Here is a 16777-nt window from a genome sequence, read left to right on the forward strand (position 1 = left end):
TAAAGATTTGCTCCTGCAGAGAAGTCTCTGCTGATCACTGCTTAATTCTTGTTTCCTGCTGAGCCTTCTGTGCTTCCAGGAGTAAGCACATAGCCTCTTTCTTCAAAAGTCTGTAACAATAATATGGAACAACACCACAGAAAATAAGATTGCAGGGGCCAGAAAGGACTTTCTAGCAAAGTCAGATCTTGTAATCAATAGATACATATTTCCACATAGTTGAACTAACCTTAGCTGTTCAGTAGCTGCATTTAGGCATAAAGTTCATGGAACTGGTGGAGACCTGATCTGCAGGTCTCATTTACTAAGTAGCCTAAGACAACTGTGGCTTTGTAGCATTACACAATACACGAGCAAGAATTAATTCCACAGCTGTGAAAACATTTACAAAAGTCACTTTTGAAAGTCAAATAATAATTTATGAAATGATGGCATTTATTTTAGAGGTCAAGACCCAGCAACCAACGATTCAAAGGGGAGTAGGTGAGGTGAGGGGTTACATGACAGACAAATAATTGAACAGCAAAGAGCCTCATTAACATACAATGACTGTCTCTGTGTTAAATGAATTTCACAGCAGGAGCTCTGCCATATGCTATCAGACTGACATACTTTTTAAAATAAGTGTAGTGCATTTACTTGTGTCCCCAGCTTTTGCTTACTGAGTCATTTTAAACTGCTTAGCTTAAGAACAGCTTATCCTGCAAAATGAAAAATCTGAGAAGGACCATAATAAAATAATCACCTGATGAAACAGAAATGTGATAAAGGGGAAGAGTAGCAGCTGCTTTGAGGAGTCTGTTTCTCTACTTGGGCAAGAGATCGGGCTCTGCATTTCTTAAGAAAATCCTACACTAATTATTCCAAAAAATAGAAATACTTTTCCCTATTGTTTACTGGTATCTAGACAGACAACGTGTGTCAAACAGCAGCAATAAGCTATGAATGGAGCAAATTAAACTGCTTTCCTATTCCAAGAAGGAAAAAAAAATTGGAATGTAAGAGCAGATCTGAAGATGAAGCCCTGAGGGCCCACAGCTTCTTCAGTTTCAAGATGAGTTCCTTCTCTCAGCAGATGACAATAAGGAAAGGTTTATTTACCTAATCCATACAGATTTGTTACACCTAAAGACAGCTGCTGCTTATTTCCTGACAGAAACTAAAATGTTTGTGTTCCCTCCTCACCTTCTACCTTCAGCATGGACCTGGTTTCTCTCCACTATTTTTAAGTTGCTCTATGGCAACAAGCATAAAAGATTTAGATTCCAGCCACAGAGTGTATTTGGATTACCATAACAAAACCTTTAACCCTGCAAGTATCAGGATGTGCATCAGACTATTAACTGGAACAACAGCTCAATGGGAACAATCAAATTAGTAATATTATCTACATGTTGGAGAGCAATGCTCATAGAGATCATAAAGAATGTAAGCACATCTAATGCCACTGGAATTTTTGATTGCATAGCACCTTTTATTTCTAGGTTCCCAATGCAATTTTTCATTACTTACTGTCATGCTTCAAAAATCTCATCCATTTTCCATTGGGACCTTCCCTAGTGTCCATGCCTTGCAGTATTCCATGCAATGACAGAAGAATAAAGACCATGCAGCACCTTGGCAGGTCAAAATAAGTAGAATCCTTTCCACTCTGGTCCCCAAGAGATCCCACTACAGATCAGTGAAAAACTTGTTTTGCTTGTTTCTCCTCCATCCACACCCCTGTGGCTTTGGTGGTTTAAGGATATTGGTATAATGTATAGTCCCATGTTTATGTCTCTGACTCGGTCTAATCTTAGAAGAAAAAAACAAAATACTTACAAGAAGTGCAATACTATTGACACTTTCTGCCTCTGAGAGAAGCAGATGCAGGACAGAGGTGAAGGGAACAACCAGTATTGTCAGTATGCCTAGGAGAACTTAGTCCTAAACATGAGATTACAGAAAACAGCAATATGACAAGAAGGTCCTATTACCAACTGACACAGCTTTGAATTAGGGGGAAGGACATGCCAGGCCTAACCAGGCCTTTTAGTGACTCAGCCACAGCCCAGCAGTATGAAGCTATTCTCACTTTGATGTGCATGGAAAGAAAGCACAGAGACCACTTTGAACACAGCAACCTCGAGCCCCTGAGTACTATGAGAGGTGCTGCAGCTGGGGACAAATCTCAGGCAGCTGCCAGCACAGACCTGCGGGTGTGAAATCTGGCTGACTTTGAAAGCAGCAATTTTGCCACATGACCAAACATCAAAGGACTGTTTTCTACTACAGCTTTCAATCCATCCTCCTCCTTAATTCTGGAGGGATGCACACACACTGTGTGCAAACTCTGTTACCTCCTTTCACATACAAGTCTGCATATCCACAAGTTTGCGCATCCACTGGAACATGAACAGAATAAGAAATATGGCCTAAACATCTTGCTGCTATTTCATTATATCTTACTGTTCATGCAATTTTAAGCTCCTCTCAAAGTTCTGTCCACTAAGAGTAAATTTGCTATAGTATGTCTATATATTTACTCTAATGACAACCTGAGGCAAGCCATGAGGCAGCAAGCACACACTGCATACATCTAGCCATTATAAAATCTCTTCCTCTGTCTCAATTAAAACTTTTCTGAATCTAAGCAGCTAAGTATGTCAGAAAATATACTGAGTGCTGCACACTTTTGCACACAAAATTTGCAGCTTTTGTTAACACTAAAAAATGTCTAAAAATTCCCAACTGGCAAACTTAGGTGACATGTTTAATATATGGCTTTGCTTGACAATTCCATACCACGCTTGCTCTGCAATACATACAAGAGAACATGGCTAAAAACACCATTTTGAAAAACAGTCAATATCAGGTATTAAAAGTAATATAAGGCTTTAAATGCTGTAACCATGAGCTAAAGATTTGAGAGGTGGAAATACAGTTTGGCTATCTAACGAGACAAATTTCCAAGGTATGTCATCTTGATTATCAATGTACTAATTTAATCCAATTATTGTGCAGTTCTGTTTAAGCATTTGCAACAACTTACGTATTTTATTTATTATTTAAATAGAGAAGTCAAAAAAGCAGTTTCCTTCAAGATAAAAATAATTAAGTATGGATAGAACTGACAAGCATTTCTGTCTCCAAAACATTTGAACTTAGATCTGTCCAGTGTCATTATGGACTTATACATCTTTGTAGCATGTAAGGACCAAGAATCACATTTCTTAAGTAGATTTCTTTTTTTCCTGTCCCTGAAAGTCAGTTCAAGCTTTCATGCTTTAGGACATTGAGATCCTCATGGGAAATACCAACAACTATGGCAATTTCAGATAGTTTAAAGTAGCATTATGCTAACAATTAGAAGTGGCAATACTTAAAAGGTAGACAAACAAGGCATGAGCTAGCTCCACAGGCTCTGGTTACAGCACTGGCACAACTTCACACTGTGACCTCAAGGTAGGGACTGAGGTACTGGGAACAGTTTACCTCTCAAGGATTTGCCTATGGTTATACCTTTTTCTGGTCTCTTCTAAGAGCCCTACTGCTGCTCAAATCCTTTTAACATACAGAAGGCAAGAACAAGAATACTATCCTCAACAGCATGTTCAGCCACACCTCTTATTCAGTAATTTCAAGGTATCATGCAAAATAATAAAAATACTCCCATTTCTACCCCACTGGCTACTTACTATAAGTAGCACATAGTACAGTTGTTAAATTCAGTATTTAAGTGATGAAAGCTCCTAATATTTTAGCAGTTCTTTCAAATATGACAATGTTGGTGTGATGTGTTGTGGCAGTAGTGACCACAGCATCACACACTAGGAGCTGAAGTCACAGCTGCCAAAGGGGATAGTTTTAGAGCAAAATGCCTATGTTGGAAAACAAGAGATAAGAGAAATGGCTACTACAGCAAATACTTCAGAAATTTTAGTCAGCAACCAGGCAAACAGAATTTACCTGAACATCTAACACAAAACATCTGGTACTGCATGCTCATTGCAGGTGAGATAATGCACGATATGAACATGAAACTCTTAATGCTTTCAGAAGACTGAAATTCAGTTTCAGAAGCGTCAGCTCTCAATTCTTTAAGACCAGTGATGTGACAGCATAAAACTGTAAATTCTCAGGAAGTGCATACAGGCAATTAACCTTTGCCTAACAGCTACCATCTTTCACTCTCGTATCTTGCAGCCTGCAAATAATTTTGACAAGCTGATCCTTACAAAGCTTCAAGTAGCAAAGGATGAGGCTGCTTTTTGAGCATTTTGCAACAAGGCGAGTTTGTTATTTTCCACAATTTTCAGACATACACCCTAATTATTGTATTTCAAACTGCTCACAGAACTGGACCTCCTACTTAAGTTTCCAAACGTTAAAAGCCTGAAGTGATCTGAAAACCAAGAGAAGACATGAGTCAGGCCTTTAAGGAGAACAACCAAGTTATTCAAGGACAACCATCTTCAGCATGCCATTAAGAATCTTGTATATTAAAGCTGGTTCCTATAAAGCCATCGCAGATCAAATATTCTCTTTATACATACTGCTGACTAATTGCTGAAGAGGAACTGCATTTTCCTTCTTCTAAGGTAAAGACCCTGCAGTGTCTACAAACTACCCATAACTTTAACCTGGATATCATAGAGGCTACCAGGGTGAGTTTGATTCTTTGATCCCAGGACAACAGGCAAACATCAGAATTTACATTTCTCCTGGTATCTTACTGCCTCCCTTCTGTGGGCCACTTGTCCCACTAACCTCACATTCCACCATTTCCCAGTAGCTCTGTACATGTCACCAGCAAAAATGCTCCTAAGCCTCAGCCATGCAAATAGATTGGAAGACTGCAATAGCAGTCTAGAACACTAAAACCTAGGGAAGGGCCCTAGGCAATGCCATTCTGACATGCAGCAGCAATTTGTGTGATAAGAAGTAACTGATAATGATTATTTTCATTTAACAAGCTATTTTGACACCACTATGTTCTTTCTACTCCCCCTGAATACATTCAGTAAGTTCTGACATTCCCCTTTCCCTGTCAGCACAGAACTCATCAGTGGCAGTACCACAGTTATATCAAGGGAGCTTCTGAAGTTGTTTTGTTAGGTTTTGCCATCTAATATTTGTATGGAAACAAGTGATAAAGCCAAATTTCAGTCTTGGATCTACACTGTTACCTGGATTTCCCTCACACACAAAAGAATTCAGATGGTAAGTGGAGCAACACCGCCCCAGGAGCCTGACGTTAGCAATCAGAGCTTTGGCAGCCAGCATACACACCTTGAGTAGAGGCATGGCAGCTTGGCAGCGTGCAGTTTTTGTGTTCTTCAGGAAATGAGATTCATCCTGAAACAAAACAAGCATGAAAGCAAAGTCAGTTCAGATCCATATTCCAAATACAGGTTAAAGAACAAATTTGCAGTATTCTCAGCTATCTACTACTACAAGCTTTCATTTAGGATATTTCAGGTATTGGGATAGTCACATCAAATTCTAAACAAAAAAACAGGATGCAGAGTAGCAGGCTTCCTGCACTTAAACCTGCAGAAAGCAAATGGAAGAAAAAAATCAAACCTTGCAGGCATGAATCATAAATGAACGCCAAAAAAAAGTGAGCAGAGGGGGCTGAAGAGGGAAGGAGAAAGAGGAATGTTTTTTCCTTAACTGATACTCATTTGCCCCTATGTATCTTTTAAATGCAGCAAACATAGGAGGACTATACAGTGCCAGTTCCCTTAATAAGGGGTTAATGCAAATGATAAGGAAAAAAGAAATCTAATTAAGATCCAACTGCTCTGCTGATAGGGCTCACCAGGTGGGTAATAGTCTCCTACTTCAGAATCACCCTCAAATGGGCTTCACTTCTGCTGCTATAGTAAGGCAGAATTTAAGGCACAAAAAGCAATCAGCACCCTCCAAGGGTATATTCTCATCTTTCCATGTGGGTAGAAATAAGCATGCAAAGACAGTGCAACTACTTAGCCTATCAGGCACAGCCTTCTCCCTTCTGAATAGCAAGTAAGTTCCATTAATCTTCCCCAGCCACCAAAAGAAGATTGGAAGTAAAACCAGGAAAGCTCAGCATGCACTAGGACTACTCTTTTTGTAGGTAAAACCCTACAAAGGCCCCAAATTTGAACATATAAACACACAGAAAGAACATCTGCCAGTTCAGGGCTGGTTAAAAGTTCCAAAACAGTAGCCTTGAGCCAACAAAAGTAATAATCTGCATTTCCACCTTGACAGAATGATTAGTCAGAGTGTGTGTAGGAGAAAAAATACAAAAATGAAAAAGATCAGTTCCCCCATGAGTAGCTTGGTCTCCAAAGAACTCCATCTATTACCACATTCCCATCTGATGCTGAGAAACAAAAAGGTTATTATGTTCCTATTGTCATGATCTTTGGGCAGGTGTATATGTGCACTGAAAGCTATACTGAGAACATAAAATATTCATAGTAAGCTACATATACACTTTTGCTCTCTATTGATCCAAGCTGGATTTGAAACACTAGATGTTTTGAATTTTTAGTAACTGAAATCCAGAAAAAATGCCATTTACTGTGGCTCTGTAAAAAGCTAAAAACTGGAATTTGAAGTAATTTACAAAAGAAACTGTACAAGTGATCAAAGAAGGCTTAATGCAGATTGTCAGTGGAACACTGACACAAGCTGAGGGAGATTTTTTTTTAATGCTTTGCCCACATACTCGATGTTGAAAGGTTATCTGGTTTACTGGATAAACACTAACACCACCCTGAAGTCCAAGAATTAAGAAAACAGAATTCCAAGACTACTGTATTGAAACACCACACTAAACACTCTTCTCTCTAGCACAAGACATGACCAAGCACAATGAAATCAGAGGCACACAGAAGTGTAAACACAGCCTTAGGAATCACAAAGGAATTAAACTCTACTATTATTTCAAAAGGTTTCAGAGAAACCTCATGCTTGCACTCATGAAGACAGCTGTGATCACAGCCACAATTACAAGTTACTTTCAGTCCTAAATAAGGCCCACTTCATACTTCTTTCCTGAACAAAGGCTACCTCATTTGTAGCATAGAATTAACTTGAAAATGTTCATGCACCACTTACAACAATAACTACTTGGAATGTGCTCTTAAGTTGCTTGTCCATTCTGCTGAGGAGATCAAAACTGATGATGTTGATCAAGCTTCCTGTGAGGTTGTCTTTCCCACTCACTATGACATTGGTGCTTCCTGGATTTAAGGATGGAAGCCATCTGTGAAATGCCTGGAGGAAGAGGAAAGAAATTAATTGCATTCTGGTGCTTATCTTCTTTGTCAAGATCCCAAAGCACTACACAGAACATCCTCATGAAAACTTAGAACATGGACCCACCCCATCTACCATTAGACATTACTTTGGAGCACAGTAAGGGTAAGCAGCCTTCCCATGGCAACCTCCCTGGTAATGGGAACACCAAGAACAGAACTCAGGCTACAAGGCAACATCTATTTTACACAGCAAGGAAAGCTCAAACCCTATTTCTTCTTACCAGGAAGAAAAAAACAAAAACACACCAAACAAACAAAACAACCCCAGTAATACCCCAAAAAAACAAACAAAATTTTGATCTTTAGTGGAAATGTGCATAACTTCCTGAGAAAGGTACCTGCTATGCTCAGAGCCAGAGAATACTGTGACCACTGCTTACAGGGAATTTTGTTTTCCCACTCAACAGAAAACATAAAGTTGTGAAACACAGACTTCCAAGCAGTAAACATCTATCACTATAGCAATTTTTACTCCATGGTGAGGGTGAAGTACAACTCACCCAGATGAACAAAACTCTTTCACTATCTCCTCTCTTCTTAAAACGTCCACCAAAAAAACCCCAAAACAACAACAACAAAAAAAAGAAAAGATCAAGTTGACAACACACCAGCTGCTCTATGACAGTAGCTGAAATTCATGTGGTAATTGTCATTCAATCAACCTCTTGAAATGCTCCACACACCAGAGCAAGATATCCTCCCCCAAACCCATCTGTTAGCCAGACCACCCACCATTTCCCTTGTAATTCTGTCCCCAGTGACACCAAGCTCTCTGCAGCATTTGAGTTTCTGCTGATGTTGCTCTGCAGAAAACTGTCTGGGCCCATCAGGATCTGGTCCCTACAGGAATGTAACCAAATGGTGATGAGAAGTGGCATCTTTGCCTCTAGGAGCTTTGCCTGTTGAAATCCCCCAAACACAATCACTCCTCTCCACTGTCCAGCACCCTCATGCAGCAGCAGGAGGAGTTAAATGTTCAGTATATATTTCTCAGTATGTGAGAGCATAACAATTAACTATCCTTCTCCAGTTACTGAAAGCACCACAACCAAAATGACTGAACAAGGAAGCAAGGTTAGATACCAACCAAAAAGAGTATGTACTTGACACCATGTCAAGATTTAAGACTAAAGTGGCAGAAAAAGGAAAGTACCTGGAAACTCCTACTGTACTGCCCTCTCCTTTTATAAAGGGCACGTGCCTAATCTACACCATAAAATTGATCCTGAATTTTTCAAAGGGTGCTGACCTTAGTTGACAAGAAGTGTTACGAAACTACCCTGTTAATTATTTCAGTTTCAATGCTGAACTCCAAGTGCACCCATAACACTTCTGACCCAAGAGTACCTTGCCCCTTCTCACCAGCTTCCTATGTCACCTTGACTATAAAGTCACTCAGTGGCCTGAGCACAGAAACCAAGAATAAAACACTGATACCACCACTAAGATGAAGAAAATTTCTGCCAATTTGGTTCCAGAGACACCACAAAAACTTCTACCATTACAGTAAAATATGTACTAGAATGAACTGAGTAGATTACAGACTATAATAAATTTCACCTTCTGAATTTCTGTGACACATTTTTCTTACGTCTCCATCCATCACATACTCAAAATTAACCAAATCTCTAAAGCAAATATTCTAACAAAACATCTCCCACGAGAGCCTCCTGGGCAGTTGGGGAAGAAAGAAATCAAGCACTCAAATTAATAAAAAAAAGCCCAAACAACCAGACAAAGATGCCTTATGTTTCTTAAATGTCCTCAAGCAGAATGGAGAAGTTTATTTGCACTTGCCCAATACTTCAGGAAACCTAGGCCCAAACTGTACCTGGCAAATATCCCACAGAAGCAATGGATTCAGGTTAGGTGTTATCCCACAGGTCTGTAGACTTTGAGATTTCAAGTATGATGAGCATCACTCCTTTTTCCAGTAAATAACTTTATTTTTTTTTTCACCCTGCATTTTGTTGCACTACTGGATATTAAAACACACACCGAGATGCTCTGACAACCTGGTTATAGCACAAAACCAGCAAATCCAAATCAATACTTTTCTCATGAATGCAGTATTTCAGGAAAAGCCAAACTCCCACCTCCTCCTTCTCTGCATAGAATTTACTAACCTAAAAGCTCTGGCTCACCTTTTTCTCCCACAGTGAACATTTCACTAGCCTATGGCAACTGAACAGCCTCAATGTACAGACTATGTCAGTGATTTATTTCAAGGTGTATTTCTCAACCATACAAGTTTTCTTGGGCTTTGACCAACATTAATAAAGGACTCAAAGGAGTCAGCAGCATCCACTGGACAGGCCAAAAGACATATTATGACACACACTTAATGATGATGATAATGGGGCCTTTTGAACAGAGTGGAGAATCCCAGCATCTGGGCCCCTGTTCCAGCCAAGGAACTGGTAAATACTGCTATGATGGGCTCCAATACAGGACAATTGCTTGAATGTAACTATTATCTTTGACACTGATGAGCAAAATGCCCTCTTGGAGCTAACTGACTCGCAGGAAAAAAGTTAACAGATGGTCAGAGGACACACTTTCTCTAGCTGTCCCTCTTTGCAACAGATCAGCTCGACTACAAAAAGAAAATCAGCAAAAAAAAAAAAAAAAAAAAAAAAAAAAAAAAAAATTAGGCATATGCCATACCATCAACACCAAGTAATTCCCCACCATCAGGTTTCTAAATCAGTATAATTTTCTTGTTTCTTTGCCTGAGTACATTTAAAAGCTTAACTTTTGCAAAGCACAATGCAGTGTAACCATCACACAGGCTCTTTACTGACCCCAGGCACACGCCCAAGCTCACAGTACCTCTGCCCATGTAAACCTCACGGAAGATGGAGTGACCACCAGCAAGGGCCATTCTTGCCTGTAGTAGGCAGCAATGCAGATGGCCTGGATGGTCTTGCCCAGGCCCATGTCATCCGCGAGGAGCAAACGTCCATTTCTGGAAACCGCAAAACTGGGGAAAAGAGAAGGAAACAGGAGTCAAGAAAATGGGAAATCTGGCAACCAATATGAGCACAAGTCATGACCGAGCCTCTAGCGTGGATCATCTGGAAGTGATGTGGGCTCTTCAGTAAACCTGGATTTTCTCCCTTAGTCTTCATATAAGAGAGCAACTCACAAATCTCTCAAAGCTTGGAAGCTGCTGAACAGTGTTTCAGCCCAGTCCTTAGAGATTTTGATTTCATATGAGAAGTAGTCTCAAGACCTTGCAATTATTTAAAGCACATTCTTTCCATTATATTACTCACATTGTGTTCCAGAGTTCATTCTGGCTGAGCTAAGAAATTATTATAAAAAACAATAGCAATTCAAGACCATTAAGTGCAGACTGTCCTGGACCACATATTGAAATCAACAACTAATGATCATATATGGTGGGGACAGGGACATTTAAATATGTATCTGTACATATAATTAGTAATTTTGAATCTTTTAGGGCTTGGGTCCCATTTCCTGGTCCCTTCCCATCCATATTTAATATTCAAAAAACAACAACAACAGAAGATATGCACTTGGGAAAAAAAACAATTACCTTAGAAAATAAAAAAAATCATATGACAATTATGTACATACTGAATCACAAGAGGGAGATCAGAGATGTATCATTTGAACAATTTTTTAGACTAGAAAAATACTACCTTCTACCTGACTCATGATGAATTCTATCTAGAAACAAAACAGATGTGTCACTCAAAAATAATAAAAAAAAAATACAAAAAAATCCCAAACAAATCATACTATACCAAACAATTAAAAACCTAAAGTGCTAGAGTCAAATAGACCCATACTCTAGAGAAATGCAGAATCCTCCATGGACAACCTGGGCACCAATATAAACTACACAATTCTAGACAAGGACTAGCACTTAACAGAATGCAAAAAGGACATACTTCACACCTTCCCGCTGAAAGGGCATGAGGCTCGTCACAATTTTGGAGTCCACTGCTGAAAGGTCAGCATCAGGAATGTCTGTCTGTGATGGAGATCTCTGCAGTTGAGCAGCAAAGGTCTTAATTACTGCTTCAGGCAGTGGCTCCACTTCTACAGATGCGAGGCTCAGTAACACTACCACTGCAAAGAACAGGGCAGCTTATTATCTGAAGGGACAACATACACACAACTTCCATTATGGATCTCAGGACACAACCCTCAACCTCATCAGAAATATAATTTCCTATCCTGAAACAGCTGACAGAATTCATGGCATCATGCACAGGTGTTAGCCTGGCCTCTTCCATAAGTCTATTTCAGAACCACATGATGAATCACATCTCCTCCCCTCGTACTTAGACTTGGTTATAAAAAAACTGAAATTCTGATTCCATCATTCAGAGATGATTGTTACTAATACAGCTGGAGCTGGATTATTCATTCTGAGGGCAGCTTAGGGCACACTTTACTCAGAAAGGAAAGTACAGATTTGAACAAAAGAACTCATGAAGCCTAGAAAGCAGGGGCATCTTTATCTTGACCTTGGGATTCTGTACCTCTGAGGCTTCCACTGTCCCAAAACCAACAGAGGTGACCCAAGACAGTTACCTAAAGAGCATCATTCATCTTCAATTTTGAAAACTCTCTTCTCCTCCTGTTCTGTGAATTCACACAGCTGAGTTCTGCCTCCACTTTACCAAGCTGATTTAAGAGAACTGGGTAAGAGAACAGGAAGCACCTCAAGACTCTCAAGAGACACAGCCCGTGTATGACCAGCAGCAGCACTCCAACAGCCATCCTCCAGCACCAACAGCACCTCCCTGCTCAGCTGGTGGCCACTGCTGTTCTCCTGGACAGAAGCAGCTTACAGGCAGCCACTTCAGTTCCTCAGTATTACTGTTCCATCACCCATGAAGTTTCACAACTTTACCTTCCCAGCTGGACTAAAAGGATCCCCAGCATCCATTATGCCAAGATCTCGGAGCCTTCACCCTTTCAACCCATGCATCATAATAATCACAGCATCTAGCCAATTCTCCTCCTGGATGACCTTATTTTGGTTCCCTCCAACAGCCTCTCTAGCCTATCCCCCCAGAAATAAAAATGTTTCTTTTTAATCTAACAGTTAACTTCTAAGAAAATAAACACTGGTTTTAAACACACAGTGAGCTGTGACCAGGAAAACTTATTAAATAATTTTCACCCAGTGAAATCAAAGACATGTCTACAATAGGAACACAAATGCAGGTGCACAGATTTTTACTACAGGAAGCAACTTCTTTTTTTCTTTAGTAGTTTGTTTGTATACAAAATCCAGAATGCTAAAGAAAACCTGCTTGGAAAAACAACTGAAATAAGACCTCACTATACCAGCAGTAAATGCATTAGAACTCAGTTAGGTATTTTTGTTTCAGCTGTCTCCAAGAGGAAAACAGCAGGATGGACCCCTGCCATATAAAGGAGGAAAGCAATTCCAAGAAATATACATATGAAAAGATTTCCATTTGTGGTTGGGAAATGACCAAACTTTTTAAACTCTCCAGTTTAATTTATACTTCTTCAATAGCAGGAATTCACCCAAAGAACAGCACAAGCTTGTTATTACACTCACAGACAGAGCTATGTGTTAGCATAATTGCTACAATTTGCTCACTGATAATTCTGTTGCTATTGTTCTGTACATGAGCTGGAAGAGTAATTAAGATATATCTGCCACCAGCATGATTCATCCAACAGACAGTTTTTAGTGAAGTGACCTTTATATAAAGATGACTGAGCAACTAGGCAAAGAGACATTAACCTCTACAAATAGTTCCCAGCTAACAGATCTCTCCACTGGAAATTGCAACTAGCCTTTGTAAATTCTCTTTTTTTAATTTTGATGTAGGCAAATGAACAGGCAACAAAGCAAATGCTGTTCTCTAAAAGGCACATGCAGGAATCCTCAAATGCCCTCACACATTACACCCTGCAAGATTCATGGATTTTTTTTTTCCTTTCATCAGATCTGTGGGATTCTGAATACTTCATGTAATGTGTACAACTGCCAGCCAGCATGACCAAGCCTACGACAGACTAGGAGGTGAGGTGTCTGCTCAGACTGCCTGGCACATGCTACAGGATCAGGCCCTTTGCATGTACAAAAGGCCTTTTGACCAAATTGTGAGCGATCATCAGCACACACCAAAATCAGAAATATCAGCATTCCAACCCTGCCGTTTCATATCAGTCTCCTCCAAAACAAACTCACTTGTTTTCAAGACCTGGCCTTCCTACACAGTCCCACCACATGACTTTCAGCCCTACAGGCATTACTAATGTTATGAAGACCTGCACCATAGAAGCATGCACTTACTCAATTATTAAACACACTCTGGTGTCCCATGGAAGCAGGAGTCCATGCTGGAGAAAAACTACTCCGAGAAACAGCATTTCAGCCTGAAACACTCACACTTCCTAAGGATGTACAGAGCACCTGGCTTATTATTCTTCTGAAACTTATCCCCAACCAAATTCCACAGCCACAAACCCTCACATGAGCACCAAAGCAAACACAGCATGCCAACTAGGATGATAAATAATAGTTATAATACTTAGGACATGTGTAATGCTATTAATTTCAAAGCACTCTATAAACTTAACTAAACATAAAAACCTGAGAAGCAGATGTGCTAGAAGCATGCTGCAGAGACTGGATTATTCTGCAAAGTTGCATCTATTAAAAAAAAAAAACCACACCAAAACACAGTTCTACATCTCAGTTCATCAAGTCACAGTTTCAGCAGCATTATACAGATGCAAAAAGGCAAAAGGCAACAGACAGAAACTGATGCTCAGGAAGTTCTCCCTCACTGGAGAAACACTGATACTCACTCAGTTTGGGGTAATCCTCCAGCAGGAAATTCCACTTTCTGGTATTCATATCTGCAATAGTTACAACAAACACTGTCACAAGTCTCTTTATGAAAAAGACTGAATTCTCTGTCCATAAAACCATGCCTACCTACCTATATCCTCTGCATTTCAGAGCTGTTTTAGAAGAATTGTTACCTTGATCAAAATCAATTCTCCTCTGTTTGCCGTCATGTTAAGCAAACAGTTTGGAGAATATTTAAAAGTATGACCACACCTCTAGAAATGGTGGTATCACCAAAGCAAGCCAAGATCAATTCTCCTAATGAACCCATCTGCTCAAGGATTTTGGCAAACACTTTCTCTTCACTGCAAGAAGGGATTAAGATTATGTGCAAAGTTTCTATTTGTGAACCAACAAAATCTGATTTCAGTCAGTGAAACAATCACTTTCACTTGTGCCTCTGTACCTGAGAGTCAAAATGCTCAGGAGGCTATGGGAGGAAATTAATCAATTCATCAATATCCAAAATGTAACATCAATGCCAGATCTATCTGTCAGGGTATCCCTGGGTAGCATCTGTGCAACATCCAGGGAAAGAAGACGGAATTCAGAATCAGGTGAAGACACAGTGAGCCAGATGGGGCCCTACTTAAATAACCAGAGCTCCAGAATTTCTTCTCCATGCTGTCACTGACCTTCTGTGACACAGTGCATGTCACCTTATCACTCTGTGTGTCATTTGTCAATTTACAAGTAAAAAAAAAAAATTATATTTACCACTGAAATCTGAATACCAACATAAAAAAGTGCTCTACAGTTACATTTGCCTTGAAAATATTGGTAAAACTCCTGGTAAATTTAAATCTGCTCAGGCAGCTGCAGCCACTACACAGCACAGTAAAGCAGAAGTAAGAGAATATCCAGCTGCATTTGATAATAAAGACAAGAACTTTGCATGGTCTCCATACTGCTAACAAATTATCAGCACAACCCATCTCATTTACAGTATTTACAGTAAATGCAATCATGCTGAGATCTGAAATATTACCTCAGCTAACAGGCCCAGAAGTGGACATGTTCTGCCATGGGATAAAGTGCTGGACACAGACACAACACTAAACTAGAATCACAAAATCTTTCAAAATCATCACCAAAGCATATTGTCTTATGCTCTTTCAGAGGGATGTACTCTCACAACCACTCTTCTGTGAAGCAAGATCAGCCCCAGCAAGGTCATTATTAGAAAGCAGACATGGCAGGAGACTCACCATAATTTCTGGAATCCATCTGTTTGAACACTCCAATCACTTCTGCAGAATACCCAATATCAACCTCAAATCGCAAGCGAGAGATAAGCACACACTTCCCTTTAACAAGGGCTGAGGGCTTCTTCCAGTTCTTACACAAGTTCAAGAGGGATTTCACATCAACCCCACTGCCAACAAAATGAGAGCCTGATGCCAAGCCAACCACATTTTCTCTTGCCAGTGGTGCCAGAATTACTGATGAAAGTTGATTTGCTTCTTCCACTAGGGAGAAAAACATAAGAGATATAGAAAAGAATTAATAACAAAGAACATATACAAATTCGAAAGGAATGATGATTCCCTGCTTTCATTCACAAGGACAAAGAATAGAGAAAGCAATGGCCTGGAGGTACAGGTGGGTGGCATTTTCCACAGAGAATACAGCGGGGGCAAAGGGAACATGTGATAATAAGTGAGCAAGGATCTGTCCAGCATGGTGATTGCACTAAGCTCCCCCTCTGTCAGCAATCCTAAAATGTGGTTCCCTAGGCCGGGGCAAGTGATCTGCAGAAGTGCATTTAGCAGGAAAATGCACACATCTGTACAGTGCTTTCACTCAGAAAATCACAGGGACAGGGGTATGGTGACCAATAGCATGTGTTTGAAAAGATGGAAAGGTGCTTCTGCAAACAGCAAAGGAGAAAGATTTAAAAGTATCTGTCTCCTGCCTCACATCAATGTCTGGTAAGACAATCCATCTAGGAGGAATGCTGTGGATTCACAATGCTGTAGGAAGCAATCTAGTCCAAATTCCTAAATCTCTTTGGTTACAATTTAAGTTCATTACCCTTTATTCTGTGTCTTACAATTAGACTTGCACTTCCACCCAGCCATCTGCACTCCTGTCTTACCCATCACCAGCAACCACCTCTGTCACAGTTCCAGAGCGTGGTGAGAGGAGGGACACAGCATTTTACAGATGTTAGCCTGAGAACACAGCTATCCACAGTAATAAACATGCCACTTATCCCTGTGTTTTCCTGCCAATCTATACCCATGTGTTGTCTTTTATCACTGTAACTGAACTCTGATGATTAAGGAATGAGAATGCTATTTATTATACTTTTTACAGCACCAAAGTAATGAAGCTTGTCCCCAAGCTTCCACCTCACAGATACTACACAAAGATCCACGAACATCTCCAGAGTCCATTAGACTCACAAGCTGGGGACCATTAAGCACAGTCTGCCTCAAAGTACTTGTGGAAGGCAACTTCCCCTCTCTGGGAGCTGTTTAGAATAAACTCAGGTGAATCCAGGCCTTTGAGCATTGAGCTGCACATCATGATCCACTCTGCTTCTTTTTAAGTAGTCCAGAAAACTGATATGCAAAAAAAAAAAAAGTACAAACTTTAAGTT

The 16777-nt window shown here is 40.0% G+C and overlaps 1 protein-coding gene across 2 annotated transcripts in view; it reads right to left on the reverse strand.

The window, feature by feature from the left end:
- The window catches only part of SMARCAL1 (SWI/SNF related, matrix associated, actin dependent regulator of chromatin, subfamily a like 1), a 38834-nt gene that overhangs the window by 18027 nt on the left and 4030 nt on the right, over nucleotides 1–16777 (reverse strand). For both annotated transcript variants that reach the window (XM_062498208.1, XM_062498209.1), the window contains exons 4-9: nucleotides 15381–15641; nucleotides 14130–14180; nucleotides 11216–11396; nucleotides 10128–10278; nucleotides 7093–7251; nucleotides 5272–5337 (exon numbers count right to left, since the gene is read on the reverse strand). In XM_062498208.1, coding sequence (XP_062354192.1) covers nucleotides 5272–5337; nucleotides 7093–7251; nucleotides 10128–10278; nucleotides 11216–11396; nucleotides 14130–14180; nucleotides 15381–15641 — 869 coding nt within the window. The remainder of the gene's footprint in view (nucleotides 1–5271; nucleotides 5338–7092; nucleotides 7252–10127; nucleotides 10279–11215; nucleotides 11397–14129; nucleotides 14181–15380; nucleotides 15642–16777) is intronic.

The sequence above is a fragment of the Cinclus cinclus genome, chromosome 9, assembly GCF_963662255.1.
Source record: "Cinclus cinclus chromosome 9, bCinCin1.1, whole genome shotgun sequence".
NCBI lineage: Eukaryota > Metazoa > Chordata > Aves > Passeriformes > Cinclidae > Cinclus > Cinclus cinclus.